A 19,597-nucleotide genomic window follows, 5' to 3' on the forward strand; every position below is an offset into this window, starting at 1 on the left:
AAGAGTGCAGAGATATGCCTCAAAGTGAAGGCTGTGCCTGCAGAGTGGTAACAGAATGCCCAGGGACTCACTCCCACTCTTACTCCCCTCTCACCCTAAGAACTCCAAGAGTTCTCAACAAAGTCAACATTTCTCCTCTCAGTCTTCCCACAGGGCTAGAGAATGTCTCCCGTTATCCAGACCTGATAGCTGAACTTCTCAGGAGGAATTGGACTGAAACAGAAGTGAAAAATGCCTTGGCCTATAACCTGTTGAGGGTCTTTGAAGAAGTAGAGAGGGTAAGATGGGGGCAGATAAGGTGGGGACCAGTCTCTGGGCAAGGAAGTTGGATTCCCCTTCCCCCAACATCCTTCCACATTTTCTCCAGGTAAGCAACCATAGCGCCCTCCCTAATGAGAACTTCATCGAAATTAGCAAGCTGGAAGAGAAATGCAGGACCTCCTATGGCTATCCGAACCACAGCCACCAGCTCCGGCCTGGAGTCCTACCTGCTGTCCTCACTCTTCTCCTTTACCTGTGGCTGCTATGATCCTGCCCAGTCCATTGCCACCCCTCAATTCACAGGCTGTCAGCAGAAGCCAAGATGACTGCAGGGCTAGATCTAGTTGAGACCTCAAAGAAGGGCCAGATCAATCTCCAAACCAAGCTCCTCCTGATATGTCTGCTCTCTGAAAGGAGGATGGTCCCTTTTGTGATTCAGGCACAGACCTGTTCCTGCCTCAGATATTTCAGATATAGCAAAGGGAAGAATCTAACCTATACACAGACATCTGGTGAATCTGGTCCAGGCCTAGAAACACACACACACACACACAAATGAGATGGGCAAAAAGAAAAGTCAATAAAAGTTGGAGTTACTGCTATTTAAAGAATATACTTCTCTTCATACCACTACTCTTGCTAAACTGCGGGAAGAGGTATTGTCTGTCTCCACAAAGCAACATTAAACCAATTGTCAGGAAACGCAGTTAATAGTTTTGCTTTCTTCTGACCAAGTGGCCCCAAACAAGTCAGTTCATCTTCCCTAGTGATAACAATCCCCTAGAAAATGAAGATCAAAACTCAGCCTCCCCAAAATACCATAAGGATATATGTAAAGTACTTTGTAATTTCCAGTCTTTTTATAACTTCCCCATAGATTAGAAATCAGGTGATCTGGGTCCAAAACCCAAGTGCCACTCATCTACTCTGACTTGGAGAAGTTGTTAAACCTGAGTCATCTTCCCTCTCTCTCATGGGAATAATGCCTATCTTAACACCTGGTTTAAGTATCAAGTAAGAGCTAAAAAAAAAAAAAAGTGGAGTGACTTTAAAAATTATAAAGTACTATGCAACTATAAGGGTTTGTCAAGAATAATGGGGATATTATTATAATCTTGTGCTCTCAAAAGAATCCTTTCCAGTCTCAAATCAGCCTCCATGTAATACTTGGCAGCAAAATGCTCTGAATTTATTGCTCTGTCCCTGAAAACTTTTGCTCATTAGCCTTTGATAAGCAGCTTTTTAGGCTGGGAAATAGGACATGGTTTCATGTCCTTGTCTTCCCCTAACCCAGGTACAGGACTTGGGACTAATTACTTTCCATCTCTCTCTTATCTATAAAATGAGGGAGGGGGGGTCTCCAAGGCCTCTTCCACCACTAACATCTTAGGCTTCTAGGATGCTCTTGAGAGGAAAGCCAAGGGAAGGATGAACACAAGCATATGTGAAAGTTGACCGTAAGACCACCCTCAAACAGGATTGCACAGTAAAGGACTTTTCAAGAACCTCACTCTGGATTCCTTTGGATTCTCATTCTACTCTTCACTAAAATTCTCCTCCACCTGAGGAACTAAGATTTCCAGTACAAGGAAATACTCCCAGAAAGGCTTAACCTCAGGATCCCAGGATCTTCTACTTCCTCATCCCCCATCAACCTGAGTATCAGTTCCACTGCTAGAACAAACAGGTCAGTCTTAACATAAAGGTACATGGTAAGCAACAGACCACCCGATGAGAGAAGGGCAACCCTCTAGGGGAGCAGTCCTTACCAACATTTAGTCATTGGTCAGTTTCAAAAATCAGAGGTATTTGCAGCACATGCCCCAAGCAAGGGGTTAGATCCCTAGCTTCCCATTTGAGGTTGGCCCCACTGCAGTAAGAAAAAATCTGTATGCATTATGAGACCAGTGAAAGGCTATGAGGCCTCAGAAAAAAAGACACCGGGCAGACCCTGGATCCTCTTTCAATTGCTGGCATGGCTCCACTCTACAGGGCAGAGCCATTTGACATCACTAAGGTGCTTGAAGTTGGCCGTTGGGTCCTCGAGAAGCCTGATGCTTGTGGGCTCTTGGCTGCAGCTTCCTAGGCTGCCTTTCATCATCTCCTGTAGCTTAAGACTAATTTATCTACATCTTAGAATTGGAGGATTGTTAACATTCTGGCCCTCCCCTTCTCAAGCAGGGAGGAAAACCTCATTCTTGTCTGGAAGCACCTTCCAGGTTATCTGCTAAGCAGCCAGCCAAGATCAGTTTTGAAAGGGAAGAGCAATATGGTTTCTATCATGGTTTTTTCACACAAATATGTCCACTGGGGCCTTCATCCCACCTGCCTTTTTCTCTAACCATAAGGAAGACTTGTTTTGTGAGGAAATGGCACCCCCTTGTGGGGTAAAAGGTAATTATGCCTGACTTTTGATGTTTCCAAGCTCTCCTGGACTTCAGGGTGGTTACACCTAGTCATCAGAACAATTTTACTTGTTTCTAAAGACCATTAAAGAGTCTACAACTTCCAGGGACTACAAATGCTTTCAGTGGAATCTGGAAGTTCTTTATCTCTTGTATTTGAGCCCTCCCACTCCATTTCCTTACCCACTCACAAAGCTAGTCTGGTCCCTTCATCTTGTAGAGAGCAGGCCCAGAATTTAAGTCACTTGCCCAAAGATAATAAGTGTAATAAGTCTTTATCAGGACACTCAAACCCATGTTCAACTCTAATGCCAAAGCTCTCTGCATCACACCACACTGCCCAGTTGTCAGGGAATGTGGAAAACTAATCATCTCCATACCTTAATATACATCCAGATCATCACTTAAGCAAAACAGGAAAGGAAATGCTACTTGGCTGAAAACTCTGGAAAATTCCTATACTCTGCATATAAAAGAGGTAAGAAAAGGGGACACTAGAAAGAAAAGACAGAGAGTCCTTGGTTATTTCCCAATATCATTACCGTAAGATAGGAAGTGTCACATTTCTCACCCATTGTTCAGCTCTTCCGAGAAGTGCTACCATGATAACACCATGGTGGAGCATGCAGAGTACTTGTCTGGTGGTCAGGTTACCTGGAGTCCCAACGCTGCCACTGACTTTGGAGTCAACATCTGTTCGAACCTGGACAAGCTCATTCAACCTTCCTGGGCTTCAGTCCCTCTTCTGTAAAATGAGGTTGAGTTAGATGGCCCCTACAAAGGCCCTTGTAACTTTAAACTGGTGATCCTCTGTCACTTCTCCATGTTAAATGAGGTGGAACAAAATGCCATTTAAAATCTTTCCATTGGAACGTTCTCATTCTGCTTTTCTCTAAAATTCTCCTGCACCTGAGGAACTAAGCCCTCCAGTATAAAGGAACAGTCTCTGAAGGGCTTAGATGGGAACAGCCCAGGTGGTGAAGACCTGGACCAGTGGAGGACACACTCACAGAAAAGTATGAGATCCCAGATCTTCCATTCTTGTTCAAGACAGCCCATCTGTCAGCTTGCCAACACTAGTGAGGGACTGGACAACTGAGCTGAAGCTCAGCCCCTCACCCTGCTTCCTGTAGCCCTTTGCTTCCCTAGTCAGGCACTTCCACCCAGGGAGCCCCAAGCCAACAAGATGAGTTTTTAGGGATAAGAATTTGTTTACTTAAAATGACACTGTGGGAAATTAATAGTATTGACTGTTTTAAATCAAATTAGCCTGTTCCTTTGATGAACATGAGAACACACAACATCCTCAGGTGCCAGTCTCATCAACTTGTTCAGTGGTGGCAAACTCACAAGGTCCCTGACTGTATGGGTCTAAAACAGGGTATAGTTCAACTACATTATGAATTCCTCTGTGCAGTGACAATTCTCACTTGTGAAGCTTTGTTACATTCTTGAGGGCTATGAAGTCTGGGGAAGATGTTTCCAAAAGTAAGCATCAATACTGGATAGATCCTCTTCATCCATGATCAGAGTCAATGATGGGAAAAGCAGGTCACCACCACCTCAGGAAGCAAGCCTGAAATCTGTCTAGTTTCCATGAAATGCACTCCTCCCAAAAAAGACAGATGGATCTTGGGCCTCTCCCACTCAAGTATCTGACCCAACATCCACATTCCAAACTTCAAAGGAAATCCTTAAAGGGGCCTCTTTATTACACTGAACCCAGATGCTTCCAAGGCCACAAGAATCAAAGGTAAAAGATAAAAGAAAAGATTTTCAAACATATCTATACATAACTCATAAAAAAATATATACAGTTCCCTTACTATGCAGCACAGACAATCTGGGACCTTTGGGCATCCTTGATGAAGACTACGCCGGAGGGAAGAAAGAATACCAATCTTACTGAGTGTGGGGGGGTGGGGATGCTAAAAGGATTCACCTCAAACTGCCTGCTCCCTCTAAAGGAAACAAAACAAAAAACCCCCCAAAACACCTGTTGCTTTAAGAAAGTTTCAGCAGACGGAAAACTACTCTGGACTCACACTTCTTTCTGCAGGCCACAAAGAGCTATTTGGGGGAGAGGAGAAGGAAAAGAGCATAACAATAAAATCAAGTGCACAATTATTAACCTTTTTCGCTTTTCTCACAATGGTTCAGAGCTGCAGATAATCCCTAAAGTTGGCATCACTGATAGTTGTGGACTCAGATTCAAGTCCACCTTCCCAAGCTCACTGGGGCCTAAGTCAAGCCCCTTCTTGAGGGAAATAATAGATGGGAGCAGATGGGGCTTGGAGGAACTGCCAGGGAGTGGGGGAAAGGAATCATATTTGCAATAAAAGGAATAAACAAAATGGCACCAACACCAGGAAGGTGGCTCTCCCTTCCCACAGATAAATGGCCATGATCTCCTGAGGTGCCCAGGCTGAGTCCTCAGCACATGAGCTTTCCTTGCTTTGCTGAGGAGGAATGGGGCTGTAAAAACGTCATCATTAGCTACCGATCCTATGGCAGAGTCTAATTATGAATCAGTTTAATAACCCAATTTTTGGTAGAGTTGAAATGTAAACCACAAACACTTCTAAGAAAATGAAAGGGGATTAAAAAATGATTAAAAACCACACTGCAGTATCTTCGAGGGCCACAGCAGAACTCCCTAGGCAAGTGTTACCCAGAAATAGTAAGGCTTTTATAGAGGGTGTCCCAAAAGTCCTACCATCATTTTAAGCCATAATCGCTTAAAGTTATTGGATTCTATTTGGGGCAGGAACCTGGCAAAATGGGCTGATCTAAGCCCAACAACTTAAAATGGCACTAAGACTTCTGGGATACCTTGGCTGTTAGGGATTACCATTATTCATCTGTCTCCTCCTACCTGCCCCTAAGAACAGACTAGTCCCCCCAAGAGCACAGAAACCAGCTGTTCTCCTTCAAATGCTGAGCTAGCTGTCCAATGAAGGAATCTATTTGATGAAGCACCTGAACAAGTAACTGAAAGAACTCCAGTTCCTTACTGAAGTCTGATCCGGGTTAGGGAGTCTATGCCTTTAACATTGGGAGAGAGAGTTCCTTCCTAAAAGGTCACTAACTGGGAGGGAAGCTTTCAAGGGGCCACTTGATCTGCACAAAGCCAAACTCACCAACATGGCCAATCTGTATCCCCAGGGGCGACAAGAATCACCGAGGCCCACCCAGCAGCCAGTTCAAGGGCCCAGGAATTCCCTTTATGTATACAGTCACTGCCCAAGAAGGATGGGATCTCCCTGTCACACACACCCCTCTGTAAAGTCCTTTTCCGATTTAACCAGACATCTGCAAAACAGAAATCCACTGGGTGCATTTAGCCTTGGCCAAAGCTATCCTGCTCACCTTCCCTCCCCCCAAGGGGCTGGTTCAATTTTATAAGGGAATAAGACCCAGACATGCAATGTATCATAAATGAAGCAATACCAAAGAGTCTAATCACCTAAAGCCCCTAAGATAACCAAGTAGTGTTGCATTAAAATCAAGTCACTATTTCTTCAAGTGTACAGAAAAGAAAGATTCCTTTGCAGATGTCAGAATCCAGACAGCACTGTCTGACATCCACCAAGAGCACAGCTGACAACACAAAAGCCCAGGTGAGGCAACGAGGTCTTCCTCTTCCACTCCAGTGGGGAGTTCCACTGGCATGGAAACAAGGTACAAATGGATGGTAGGAGCTCACTCCCCACACAGAGATCTGCACCCAGAGAAAAGAGTAGATTCCAACACCATCAGAGATGGGCAGGGCAAAGGATAACAGGACAAGGAGTTGGCTGCTTCTCTTCACAGAGGCTGTGGAAGGATAGGGGGGATGGAGGACACAGCCTCCCTCCCACTCCTTCCCAGTGCACGATCAGCGCAGGGAAAGCAGTCCAGGTTGAGGAACAGTTCAATTCCGCAAGGCTGCCAACCTGGGGAAAGAGAAGGTGGTCACTTTGGCAGCATCAACATCAGTAACTCCCACTTTTTTGGGGAAAAAAGCAAAAGGCTCCTCTTTATATTTGGATCCATCAAGTAAAAGTATCTTTGCAACCAACATCTTAATTTCATGCGTCCAAAGGTCATATGAGGAAATGCTGACCAGGTAACTGAATTGGAAAGAGGTACCCGGGTAAGCAGGAACCTGACAAAGTTGGCTTATCTGAGGACTAGAGATATAATTAATGGCTTGTACTTGGCCCCTGGCAGGTCAGCTGCTTGACAGAGGTAGGAGGGTGCAGAAAGGAATGGCAAAGTAGAGAAGAGGATACAGGGCCAACAGCTGAGTTCTATCATGGGTAACGTTCAACTGTCATTCGGTTCAATAAATTCAGGACCACAGGGCTCAAGACACTAGAAAAGAACACAGGTGGGATGCATTCACGTGTTAAGAAGTCTACTTTCCCTGTTCATGAAGCCTCCTCAAGCCTTCTCCACAATTCAGTTACCAAAGGATCCTGATGATACTAAAGGCTTATAGCAGCCTGTATTTCCCACCAACTGGACTGTGTGGGAGGCAGGTGGAGGGGAAGTCTATCTTCCACTTTTCATACTGTCTCAGTTGCCTGGTGCAGGGTCAGTGTTCTGAAAAGACTTGCTATTTCTATTCTGTAGCCAATGGCTTTAAACTTCTATCCAATTTTGCCCAGATGGCTAAAATGGCACATAGTCTTGGAGAAGCTTTCTGAGCCCTTGGTCATAAGGCCTTATGACTGGTCTCGCCCAACTTATCCATAACCTAGGAGCTAAAAGCTAGAAGCAGTCTCCTCTCTGGCAGTGTGATGAGTAGTGACCTGACAGCACAGCTCCAGGATAACTAGGACTAACCTAGATCTACAGGGGTTTGGAGAGTTGGGGGCAGAGGGCAAAGAAGGAATGTCTACTGAGCAAAGAGCTAGCATGGACAAGACGTACCTTCGAGATAGCTGGTCTTCCTGGCTCCTAACAGAGCTCTCTCCCACAGCAGAGGCCCCTTCAGGAAGCTGACTAAGCTGATCCATGACCTCCAGGCCATTTTCCTCAGCAATCTGCACAATAAGGCTATCCACCTGTTCCTGAGGAGTGGTCAGTGTGGTAGCTGAGCTCATCGAGTCCTCCATCACCTAAAGAAGGGGGGAAAAATCAGCACTGTAGCAATAGGAAGAAGGCTGGCCAAGACAGAAAGGATTCTACTGCATTTAACCTTAAAAATCATCTCATTCAAACTCATTTGATATGGACAGCAGCTAAGAAGAAAGATCACATTCTCTGCTCATCCATGCCAGGGGCTCCCTGGCCTCACCTACTCTACCTCTCAGAATTTTCCTGCATCATATCCCTTTGCTCCAGGCTCTGAGGAAGAAGTAAATCTCCTTGTCAAGACCAATTCTTTTACCTAAGTCTATTCTATCTCCTCCCCCACCCCACTAGTACTCCTCTTTGCTGAATCCTCATCCATCTCCTTCCCACTAAGTGTAGACATCCACCAAAGCTCTGTCCTGGGCCATTGTCTCTCTCTCTCTCTCTCTCTCTCCATTTACTCTCTTGATTTCACCAGTTCCTATAGGTTCAATTATCATCTTTATGCAATAAGATGACTCCTACAACTATATATCTAGGCCTAAATTTCCATTCCACCTGCTAGACAGCTGTACTTGGGTGTCCCATTAGCTACTCAAACAACCTATCCAAAATGGAGCTATCTTCCCTGCTAAACTTGCACCCTGTACTCCCAACTTCTCTTTCTATTCTCTTTAGTCACCCAGGTTGACCATCTCCAAGTCACTCTCGACCATTCCCTCTCTCCCACTTGCCATAGTTCATCAGTTGTCAAGTCTCCTCCCATCATTATCTCAGAGAAAAGCCTTTTCTCCTCTCAGGATTCCCACCATGATTTGCCCCTCCCCTACAGTAACAGCTTTCTGGTTCTGCTGCCTCTGGACTCAATTATTTTTAGTGGTCCCTGCTGCCTCTATAAGAAAACAGAAACTTCTCAGTATAGCCTCTAAAATCCACCCAATGTGACTCCATCCATCTTTCTAGACTTATCTCACATTCCTCCCCCCATCACACTCTACATTTTAGGCACACTATTTCACTGATTATTCCTTAAGTTTGGCATTCCATCTCCAGTCTCCATGCCTTCGGAAAATGAGTGTAGAATAGTGTAATAGCAAGCACCCTCACACACCCAGGATGGCCAGCTAGCACAGGTTCTTTCATCTGCTTTGCTAAGGAAAAGACAACACTTAAAGGGGTCAACAATCTTACCTTAATTACATTCACTAGCTCAAGGGAAAGATCAGCATCCTAAACGTGGAGAAAATACTAACAGAGAAAATCTAAGCAGAGAAAATAGCACAAAGATCAACAGACAGGGCTCCAGCTGTCTGAGTACAGCAACACTGCTAAATGCTCTACACACATCACCGAATGGAGAGAGCAGAGACATCTAAGTTGTGTGTGTGTGAACAGTTTTAACCAGGAAATCAAAAGATCTTTCTCATAAGCAAACACACAAAGCAAAACATTAACCTCCCAGAAGATATAACAAAGACTCAGAATCTGACTGGCTGAGTGCCAAGGAGCTTGAACATTCTTGTGTCCCAGCACTTAAAGTAGTGGAAACTCCCCATAGCCCAGAGCCTGATTAGCTCCGGGCCAGGGTTCTATGTGACTAGTAAAGGGCAGGGAAGATCTTCAAATTCTATTAACATTATAAACAGCAAAGAGGTTGTAACTGACTCTGCTGGTCCTGGAGTCTGGGGACTTCATCCTGTCTAACACATTCCATCTGTGATCATGGACAAGTGACTTAAAACTCTCTGGGCTTTCTCTAGTTTATAAAATGAAAGGGTTAGGTTAGATGGCCTCAAAAGACCTTTCTAAGTCTAAAACCTGGAATATATTCTCCCTACACCTCAGCCACCTCCCATGTCTTTTGAGGTTCAGGCTCAAGGGCATTCTTCTAAATACTCTCCTCCTCTCCCCATTTAGTAGTTTCTGTCCTTGATAATCATGTACTCAGGTTTCTATCTACACATGGCATGACCCTACACAGAATGTAAGATCCTCAGAAGAAAGTGATCCTAGAAAAGGCACAGAATGATCACAAAAAGTCCAAACAGACATTGAGTACTGCACACATCATCAAAAGCTGCTGTGGGGATTTTGTTTTGCTTAGCTGTTTATGTTACAAAGGACAGTGGTCTCTGGTGGCAGGAGTTGGTGAGGAGTGGGGCACGTATGATGATAGGGTTCTGTGGGAACATCACTGTACTACATTTCCTCAAGGGTAGGGCTTTGCTGCTGCCTTTGTATCCCTGGTGCCTCCTAACACCTTCTCTGGAGGAGGTGCTTCATAAATGTTTACTGAATCATCTTCCCTTCCTCAGAGTGAATGTAAACAACAATTGTTTCTGTTTTGGTCAGAAACCTGGTAAGGGAATTTGAAGATCTTCTCTGCCCCTTAAAAAGCCCATATGACCTGCTCTGCACTTTGGCCCAGCCCACAGCTTGAGTCACATGGAGCCAATAGTGGGAGGAGCTTGCTGAAAGGGAAGGGTGCAGTAGGAAGAGAGAGGAGGTGGAGCAGAGCAGCTAGCATGAGTGACAGAGGGAGTGATTTTGCCCAAGGAAGCTTGTTTGTGGGGAGGCCTGCTGGAGGGAAGGTTTGGGGATGCCTGTGCATTGATGATGTGTATAGATTTCTTTGTCACTATGTTGGATTTGACTTTCTGGTATCTGAGTAAGTATCCTGGTTTCTTCTTTGGAAGAAAGGAAGAGAGTTTATATTTGGTGAATTTACCCTGGAAATATGCATACATAATCATAGTGGCTGCTGTGAGTATGGCATCAGCATTATAAACCCTGAGGGTATTCCTCTCCCAAAGAGAATGGTTTTTTTTTGGACTAGGTAAAAGAGGACATTCTTTGCCTCATGTCTTACCTAGCCTTAATCACTTATTGGGCACTGCCTCAGTCAAACTGAGACCTGGGAAAGACCTTAGCTTTAAAAGGCTGTGGTCCCACTGCATCTGGGGCCATTTCTAGTAGTTCTCATCTATATCTTGCCGCTGGACCCAGATGACTCTGGAGGAGAAAGTGAGGATGGTGACTCTGCACAGCCCTCCCTCACTTGAATCCAATTCACCTGCAGGTCACGGCATCACCTTCCTGATGTCATGATCCTCTTCAAGAATGAAGGACAAACAACAGGTGAATCACTGTGGTTTGCTGCTGGGTACTTCTGTCACATTAGCCTCTGTCTCCTCTCCATATAGCTGCCACCATCAAAAACACACAGACACACATCTGAATGCAGTACAGGTTACCTACCGAGGTGTGAACATCCAGATTCTGAACCTGCTGCTCAAATTTATCCATCACGGCAGACACCTTCTGCAGATCCATGGTATTGAGAGCTTTATCCAGGGCCTTGGTCACTTGGGCCATATTCTTAGTTACCTAATATAGGAAATGGGCAGACACAAAGGAAGCAGAGAAAGGAAAAGATTAAAACCCAGAAAATGTCATCACGGAATGGGAAACGATGGATTCTCTGAACTTGCTAATGCAGTCCTCATTGAATCAAAATGGACTTTTCTTATCTCCATACTGATCTAACCCAACTAAACGGGCACTGGAGGTAATATGAATCTTGGGGCCTGAGGAAACATGGACATTTCTCTTCACCAGAAGAGGTCCAGCTTTAATAATTAGGGCTTAATAATAATTTAAAATGTCAAGATTTCAATAAAGCAGTACATTATCATGTAATTTTTATATCCCCCATAGCACTCAAAACAATGCCTTATACATAGACAGTAGGCGCTAAAAAAATTTTACATATGAACAAATTAATACAAGGAAGTCTATCTAGAGCAAAAGAGATGATCCGATAATAGCTAACACTGCATTAACAGACTCCAGCAGCTAGAAAACTGCAGTCATTTACCCCCTTCATGGTCACGGCAGTCTGGACCTTGGAGGCCACCGCATCCACACGGGAAGCCATTCGAAGCCAGTTCAAACCCTCATTCTTTTTACGGATTGCATTCTCAGCATAGACCCGAGCACATTCCACATTTTTCTGCTGAAGAGCCTGTACTGACAAACGGAAATGTTAATTGAAAGCAATTCTAACTCCTTTTAATCTCTCAAGCTTTATTTCTATCTCAAATGTAATTTGCAAAAGATGCCCACCCTTTTGTGGATCCAAGCTATAAACTAGACTAATCTTAATGATAGTTTAAAAGATTCCAGACTTATGAATATGTCACCATGTAAGGATGCATTCCTTTTTGTTAATTCTGCACTTCTCACTGCCTGGGCCTCATCCCCATGTTAGTCACAAGCTTTCCACTACTACAAGACAGTAAATATGTTAAGAGTGCCCCCCAAAAATAACCTTTCAGATTTACCCAGATTCATAATAGATCCTAACCAAAAAGGAGGGGAGGGGCAGGAAGAGGATGAAGAGAAAGAAAGAGGGTGCTCATCAAAATTTTTAGCACAGTACCTGTTTAAGTAAGCACTTAATAAAAGCAATGGACAAATAAATAGGTAGGTAGGGAGGTCGGCAGCCAGCCCACTTGCTCGCCAGACCGACTGACTGACAGACAGGCCAACAGACAAGACAGGCAGGCAGATGGCTAAGATTCCTTGAGACCCTGACATGCCCAGCATGGGCATTACACAGGTACGTGATCAGACAGAATTACTGCAGAATTGCTGCACGTCACCTCACCTTCTTGACTTTGGCTTGCTCAGCCTTGGAGTCCTTCTCAGCCTTCTTGGCCAACTTCTCCAACTGTTTTGCTGTGAACTGAAAAGAAATTTAAAAATGCACTGAGCAGTAACTGGTGAAACAGTGTGGCAGAGGGCCCTCTCAAGTTTTTCTAAGTTTCCCTTCACTAGAGATTCAAGAGTCCCAAGAAACAATCCCAGTCAGTCCTAAGTCGTTAGCTGCCTAAGGGTCCCCTTGTTACTGACCATTTCTCAGTCACCATCGTGTGCCAGACATTTTCATGGGTGAGACCAGCTGCCTGCAGATGTGGGATTCTTCCTTCCTTCTATGGTGGTGCCAGTCAGGTGACCAAGAGCTGTGATTCCTGCACTTTCTCTTTCAAATTACTAGTCATATCTCTTTCCAACCTTGGAAGAGGTCTGAGGAGTTCTGACTAATGCTTGTTCTTACTTGAAGAACAAGTAACAAGCTTCTGTCACTACAGTGACAGAAGTTCTCAGAATATAAAGGTAAATTCAGAACTTCTGTTAAGTTTGGAAAATCAGAACAATAAATGGTTTTCTTAGATTTATTCTATCCATAAACTCAACTCACTATTGTGGAAGGAAAAAATTATGAGAAATAATTCACAATCAAAACTTTCTAAAACTAGTAAAGGGTTTTTCACTTATAAAAAAAGAATAAACTGAAGTGAGATTCTGTACAAGAGTTCTTTGTCTTATTATAGACTGGAACTATGCTGTAAAAAAATTATCTAAATCACTATTGATTAGAGAAAGGCAAATTAAAACAACTCTGAGGTACCATCTCACACCTCTCAGAAATGAAAAATGCTAGAGGGGATGAGGGAAAATAGGTACATTAACTGTTTGGTGGAACAATGAACTGGTCCAACCGTAACCATTCTGGAGAGCAATCTGGAATTATGCCCAAAGGACTATAAAACCTTTGTTCCAACAATACCACTACTAGGTCTACCCCAAAGACATCAAAACAAACAAGAAAAAAAGCAAAAGGACCTATACATATAAAAATATTTAAAAGCTCATTTTGTGGTGGCAAATTGTGGTAGAAATTTGTGGCAGAAATTGAAAGGATGCTCATCAACTGGGTAATAGCTGAATAAGGTATACAATTGTGATGGAGTACTACTGTGCTATAAGAAATGATGAGTGGGGCTGTGTTCAGAAACACATGGCAAGATCCATATGAACAGATGCAAACTGAAGCGAGAAGAGCTGGGAGATCACTGTACACAGTAACAGCAACGTTGTATTGATGAGCAACTGTAAAAGACTTGGCTACTCTGATCAATACAATGATCCAAGACACATTCAAAGGACTTGTGATGAAAAAATGCTATCCACCTGGATAGACAGAACTGATGGACTCCGAGTGTGAACTGAAGTATAATTTTCTTGCTTTTTTTTTTTGCATGACATGGCTAATATAAAAATGTTTTGCATGATTTCATACGTATAGCTGTTATATTGTTTCCTTCTCAGAAGAGGAGGGAGGGAAGGCATGGATCGGAGGGAGGGAGGCAATCTGGAAAACTCAAAATTTTAAAAACACTAAAAATAAATAATTGTGGCAGGTAAATGTAGTAAAGGTAAACTGAAGTACATTCTCTGAGCATAAGCAAATCAATTTACTAACAGTTTACGCATATAACTTAACAGAGCAGGTCAGACTGGCCCATGAGGCCAGGGAAGTCAACGAGAAAGGGAGGAGGGAAATCCTCTTTATTGACATCCATGAAAGGAGGGGGTCTGGGGAACATTACAACTGGATATACTGTGGGAAATGGGTTAGTATTATGTGTGGCTAATCACACCCCCTCTCTGACAATTAGGGAATGTTAACTGATTTACGGAACTCATCTGTCTCTAGGACACCTGAACTATCCAGTTCCCTGGAGATCAAACCTCCCCTAACTGCACAAGGAGAAGAAAGGATGGAAAACTTGTCTTTTGAGAGGATTGCACCAAGTTAAGCTGGTTGAGGCTTGCAGATAACAAGTAGGTGTCCCAGGAGCTAAGTGCATGAGTGATAACATTCCCTTTCAACTACATCTTGAGACCAGTTGGAAGGAGGTGACTGCATTCTTGAGCTTAATTCCAGAACTGAGACATGTGGCCTGACAAAATGGGGAACAGGGTCAATTACAGAACAGAATCAATACAGCAGAAATTAGAGGGAATATAAACTTTTCTCTTGTCACCTAATTTTTTTTTAAAGAATGAAATGAAGTCTTTGGATACAGTGGGGAGAAGGAGAATGGTGTCCACTACAACCTTGGCTGCCACTTGATGGGACCAGCTTTGTAATAATCCGTGCTATTAAGTAAGAAAGTGAATTTCTTTGTTTTTGATTCTTAATCCAATTAACTGGAAAGAAACTCATCAAAATGAATGTGGACAAATTGCTCTTTAGGAAAGAGAAATACTTCTTAAAACAGCCAACACCTACCAGGGCTTCACACTAATGCTTTCTGATGCCTTAACAGTAGCTATCAACATACAAAAACCGATAATCCAAAGAAGTTCTTTGCAGAACCTTCTCTGTGGCACTGCCCCTTCCTAGAAGCTTTGAGAGCCCTGAACTGCTTGCAAAGGATTAACAGAACTAGGCGAGGACTTAAGAAAGCATCAAGTGCCAGGTGCTGCCAGCTGATGGTTAAAAAAAACAAAACAAAACAAAAAAAAAAACCCGAGTCTCACACAACTCAATAAACTCCACCTTCAAAATACAAATACACACACACACACACACACACACACACACACACACACACACAAAATGTCCTTCCACTATCACCAAAGGCAAATTTGATGGGGACTATCATCCATGGCTGGCTGCTTAGCAACAAACTACTTTCCATACATCCTTCTCAGGTAGCAAGTTCCCCTTTTGTGACATTCTCCTACTATTTCTCCTCCCCTGCAACACTTCACTCCTGCTTCTCATTTTATGCTCTGTCCTCTGTTGATCAAGGCTGTACTTGACATTCATTTTAAACTTTTCACTAGTGAAAATGTTGGGGAGTAAGGAAGAGGAACACACAAAATATGACTTGTTCTGGGCTTCTATGCTACATTCAGTATTTCCTCTCTAATATCACCCTCTAATCTCAGCCAGCCCTCAGTTCTTCATAGATGAGAAGAGGAAAGATCCTTAGAAATCATCTTGTACAACCCCCTTATTTAAGAAATGGGGAAATCAAGGCCCAGAGAGGTAAAATACTTCCTTCAAGGTGATAACAAATTAGTGGCAGAGCTGAGAAAGGGGCCCAGGCCTCATGGTTGGCTACTCCACTGCTTGGCTTCAATCTGTAGGGCACACAGCACCACTCCAAGTGTGGCCCTTTTAGAGGGTCCTATTTTTAGAGGCTAAGTGTTTTGAAATGATTCATGACCAATCTCAAAGCTTCTAGTGTGTATGTTTCTAGAATATAGTTTGCAACAATATGCAAACTCCTAGATAAGTATTTCAAAACTTGTTTCAGAATGATACTAATGGCCTTGCTAGGAAAGCATCCCAGATGGCCAGACGCATAATCTTATACTAGTCTCTAAACTGCTCAGCATGGTACCTGCTACATAGTAAGTATGTAACAAACGCTTGATTCCTTGCTCGTTTTGTTTAAGTGTGTACATAACTATAAAATCTAGGCCTACTACCTCATTCACTCTGAAGGTGATGGGAAATGAATCACAAAAGATGCCATTAGCCCTGACCAATCTTGAAGTAATCTCAGAATTTTCATTAACCTGTCGGCAGCCAAACTAACTCCATAGCTACTTGAATCTAGGGCTACTGGCAGCAAATGCTTGGAAAAGATGAAGAAACAAAGAAAGGACAGGGATCTGTCTTGCTCTTGTTTCTTATTCTTTCTTCTTATCAGTTTTCTAATCCAAAAACCACACTGTATTTCTAAGAGTACCTAGCTGATTAAGAGGACTCATGCAGTGATATCTCCAGTTAGTTTTACCCCAAAATAACCCAGAGAATACAAGATGGAAATGACCTCTAGATGGCCTGACTGACATAAACAGGGACAGACCAAAAGCAAATATAAGTAGAAGTCTACTCTGGCTTAACTAAGGAAGCCAAAACTGAGGTGGAAGGAAAAGGTTCAGCGGTCGTGAAATGTCTTTGAAATGTGATATTAGTGGTGGATATGAGGCTGACTTTTAGAAGCTGGGAGGCAAGTGAAGGGATAAGTACAGCATTCAAGTTGTGTTTCTTGAAGATGAAATGCTCAATCTTCTCTGGGTCAGTCAAGCTGACCTGCTTTTGCTCAGCTCCAGAGAGGAAAAGGAACTGATAAAGTCATCAAGCCAATTAAGAATCCCTTCCTGTCAGCAGCATAACTTTGCCAGAGCATCATCACACAAACTTATCATCAGGGCCACAAATCATTAGAGGTTTTTTTAGTATGTGACACTTATACTATGAATATTTACTAATGAGTAGGCCAAAATTAAGGAGCCAAAGTCTTCAACATACCTTCAACTGGAACAGGGTATCTGAAAAGAGAAAAGATACAGTTTAAGGATTTTAGAAGTGATTAAATTAAAAGACTATGGTTTTTTTCACAAACAGGTTTCTCTAAGAATGGATGTTTCTTGATGCTAATAGGAGGAAGTCAATCAATCAATATATATATTGAATAGGATTTCAAAGTTACACTGAGAAGGAATTTTATAGCGACCTTCTTCTTTACCACCACCACCATCCCTAAAGCCCAGAGAGGAGAAATTATTGACTCCAGGTGAAAGGTATTAAACACCATAGCAGGTGTCCTGTCTTACAGGTCCCATTCCAAAGCACCCCTTTAGTGGGCTTTCCCTATTCTTCTCCAGTTACTTAACAGGTGATGCCAAGTGTCTCACTGCCTTTGGACTTCCCTTTCAAACTTTCTGATCAAAGGAAAACGAATAAGAAAGCAGGGTGACGATGGTGTTTCTGGCATCAGAAAGTCCCAATTCTAGAAAGCTGGAAGAGAATGCTTTGTTAGGGTTATGAGTTCACCGCTGGTTTTCAGGCTACTCCCCGCCATGTATATTTGGACACTTCTGCAAAGAGATGCATAAGTAAAGTGACAAGTCATTCAGACATGAAATATTAGCCACTGGCTTTTCCCTGTTAGCCCAATAAGGAAAAAGTATTTTAGAAGGTACAAATCATTTACTACTGCAACTCAAATCTCCCAGACAGAGCTGGCAGAGGTGCTTCTGCTCTCTATAAAACATAGTCACTGCCCTAGGCCTAGGCATTCACTGCCACAGATATATAAACCAGTCTAACCAATGCCACACCCAGACTGCTGCAGTGATCTCAGCAGAAGTCCACAACACTGAAGAAAACTCTGTTTTGGGAGAAAAAGGTTTCATCTCAGAGAAAATGACTACTGTTGAGTAAAACTGGGTTTGAGAATGAAAAGTGAGTGCTATGTATTCTTACAGTGACCAAACTTGACCCCCCCTCCCAAAAGGGACAATCCACCTCCCTCTCTTCTTTCTTTTGGGGGGCAAGTAGGGAAAACAGGCCATACAGATGTAAGATATTGCATATGCTCTCAGACTCAGTTGGCATGCTGGTTAGTTTAGATGTACAAATTCTTTCCTTGTGTTTTTCCAATCTTTGCTAAAGACAGTAGAAAAAGGATATAGACAAAAATCAAGGTGAGTTAAAAGGTTACTAATACAAATCTTAAAAAGAGAAAACAAAACTGGACTAAGCTCTCAGGAGGCATTAATACACCTGCATCGCTATTTGACTCGGATACAGCACTGGGACATTTACGAATCTAGACCACACTCAAGACTTTGTCTGGGGAATGATAAGGAGGATGGAGCTCTCTCCTTCTGGCCTCTGAGCGTTTTGGCAAATATAGCTTTCTGTCTTTTTAAAGTGAGGCTTCCACTGCAAAAAGTTATCAGGAATGTTGTAAAAGGAATTCCAGTTCGGTCAGGAGCTGAAACAGGTAAGTGCTGAAATCCCTTCCAGGTGCATATTCTGTGACTCCCCTTCTTCTCCGGGTCCCCTCCGGTGCGGAACACCGGCCAGCTGTGCTTAGGTCTTCAGATAAGACTGAAGGATCAGCTCTTTCCCCGTCACTGGGGCTCCACTTGTTAAAGACACTTCTCAGGTCCCGACTAGATTTGGATGGCCTCGGACGACCTTTGCACACACAAGGCGTTTAATAAAGGGGTTGCACATTCCTTTGGATCTCCCCCAAACTGCTCTCCAAGTGGGGGATGACGGGATCACCAAGTACCGGGTACATTTGGGGTGGGGGAGGGGATGGATGTCAGGGCTCAGCAACGGAGCCCGGGAACTCGGAGCCACAGGACGGCAAACGTCCACACAAGTCACCCCGTGCCGGGACCCGGGACCGGCTTTTCCAACATCCCCCCTCACCCTCGCCTCCCCTCGGAAGATTACCGGGGAGGCGGGGAGACACAACCCTACGGGCAGATCGTATTCTAAAATCGATCGATCGATGGATCCATCACCTATAAAAGACCAGCTAAACACCGCGGAGACGAGGGCGGGCAGACCCAGCGCCTGCTCTCAGGGAGCTCACAATCAAAGAGCAGAGGGGGTGACGCCAGGCCCGCCGCCCCCAGCGGAGGGAGGGGTCGCGACACGCCCCCTTCCCCCTCGCAGCCCCGCTCGCCCCCGGCCCGGCCGCAGAGGAGGGAACCCCGAGGTAAAGGGGGCCCGCCCCAGGGCCGGAGGGGGCACCGAGGCCGCTCCCCGCCCCCCAGCGTCCAACTTTCTCAGCCGCGGGCCCGGGCCAGGGGCGGCCTCTTACCGTCCATGGCGAAGAGGCCGCGGAGCCGGCGCCTCAGAAGCCGCTGAGCGGGGGCAGAGGAGGGGAGCCGGGCGGGGAGGGGGCTGTCAGCATCCAACGTCGGCGACCCCGGCCGACCCGCGGCGCCCCAGACGGCACTTCCGGGAGTGCCCTTCCTGGCGCCGTCCCTCTCTTCTCGCGGGAGGACTTGTCACGCCCCCTTCGCCACGCCCCTTCCTTCTGCCCCATGCCCCCGCCCATCTCCGCAGGACGCTTCCGAGCCACGTGAGGAGGGTGTGCCACGCCCAGTTCCGGGGGCGGAGCCAAAAAGAGGTGGGGTCCAGGGTGAGCGAGTCGTTCCCTCAGGCCCCGACCCCGGCCCCACCCCGCGGGGGT

The 19,597-nt window shown here is 44.6% G+C and overlaps 2 protein-coding genes across 4 annotated transcripts in view; one reads left to right on the forward strand and one right to left on the reverse strand.

Annotated features, from left to right (window-relative positions):
• DPEP1 (dipeptidase 1) overlaps positions 1–967 on the forward strand; it is a 39,120-nt gene extending 38,153 nt beyond the window's left edge. For all 3 annotated transcript variants that reach the window (XM_072636370.1, XM_072636369.1, XM_072636371.1), the window contains exons 10-11: positions 143–278; positions 368–967. In XM_072636370.1, coding sequence (XP_072492471.1) covers positions 143–278; positions 368–529 — 298 coding nt within the window. In that variant the 3' untranslated portion in view covers positions 530–967. The remainder of the gene's footprint in view (positions 1–142; positions 279–367) is intronic.
• A 3,390-nt stretch (positions 968–4,357) lies between these two features.
• Positions 4,358–19,531, reverse strand: CHMP1A (charged multivesicular body protein 1A). The gene is made up of 7 exons (XM_072636372.1): positions 19,223–19,531; positions 16,909–16,928; positions 12,397–12,474; positions 11,605–11,751; positions 10,986–11,114; positions 7,584–7,771; positions 4,358–6,601 (listed from the first exon to the last, which is right to left on the reverse strand). The coding sequence occupies exons 1-7, from the start codon at positions 19,227–19,229 to the stop codon at positions 6,580–6,582; spliced, it is 591 nt and encodes a 196-aa protein (XP_072492473.1). The 5' UTR covers positions 19,230–19,531; the 3' UTR covers positions 4,358–6,579.
• Between the last annotated feature and the right edge of the window lie 66 nt (positions 19,532–19,597).

This window comes from Notamacropus eugenii, chromosome 1, assembly GCF_028372415.1.
Source record: "Notamacropus eugenii isolate mMacEug1 chromosome 1, mMacEug1.pri_v2, whole genome shotgun sequence".
Taxonomy (NCBI): domain Eukaryota; kingdom Metazoa; phylum Chordata; class Mammalia; order Diprotodontia; family Macropodidae; genus Notamacropus; species Notamacropus eugenii.

What these genes read in the sequence shown, in the direction of transcription:
- CHMP1A (XM_072636372.1), bottom strand. An exon ending in ATACCCTGTTCCAGTTGAAG is followed by an intron (nt 12,475 to 16,908) that starts GTATGTTGAAGA and finishes ATTTCTTTTCAG; the next exon opens with TTCACAGCAAAACAGTTGGA. An exon ending in ATCTGGATGTTCACACCTCG is followed by an intron (nt 7,772 to 10,985) that starts GTAGGTAACCTG and finishes CCCCTTCTTTAG; the next exon opens with GTGATGGAGGACTCGATGAG.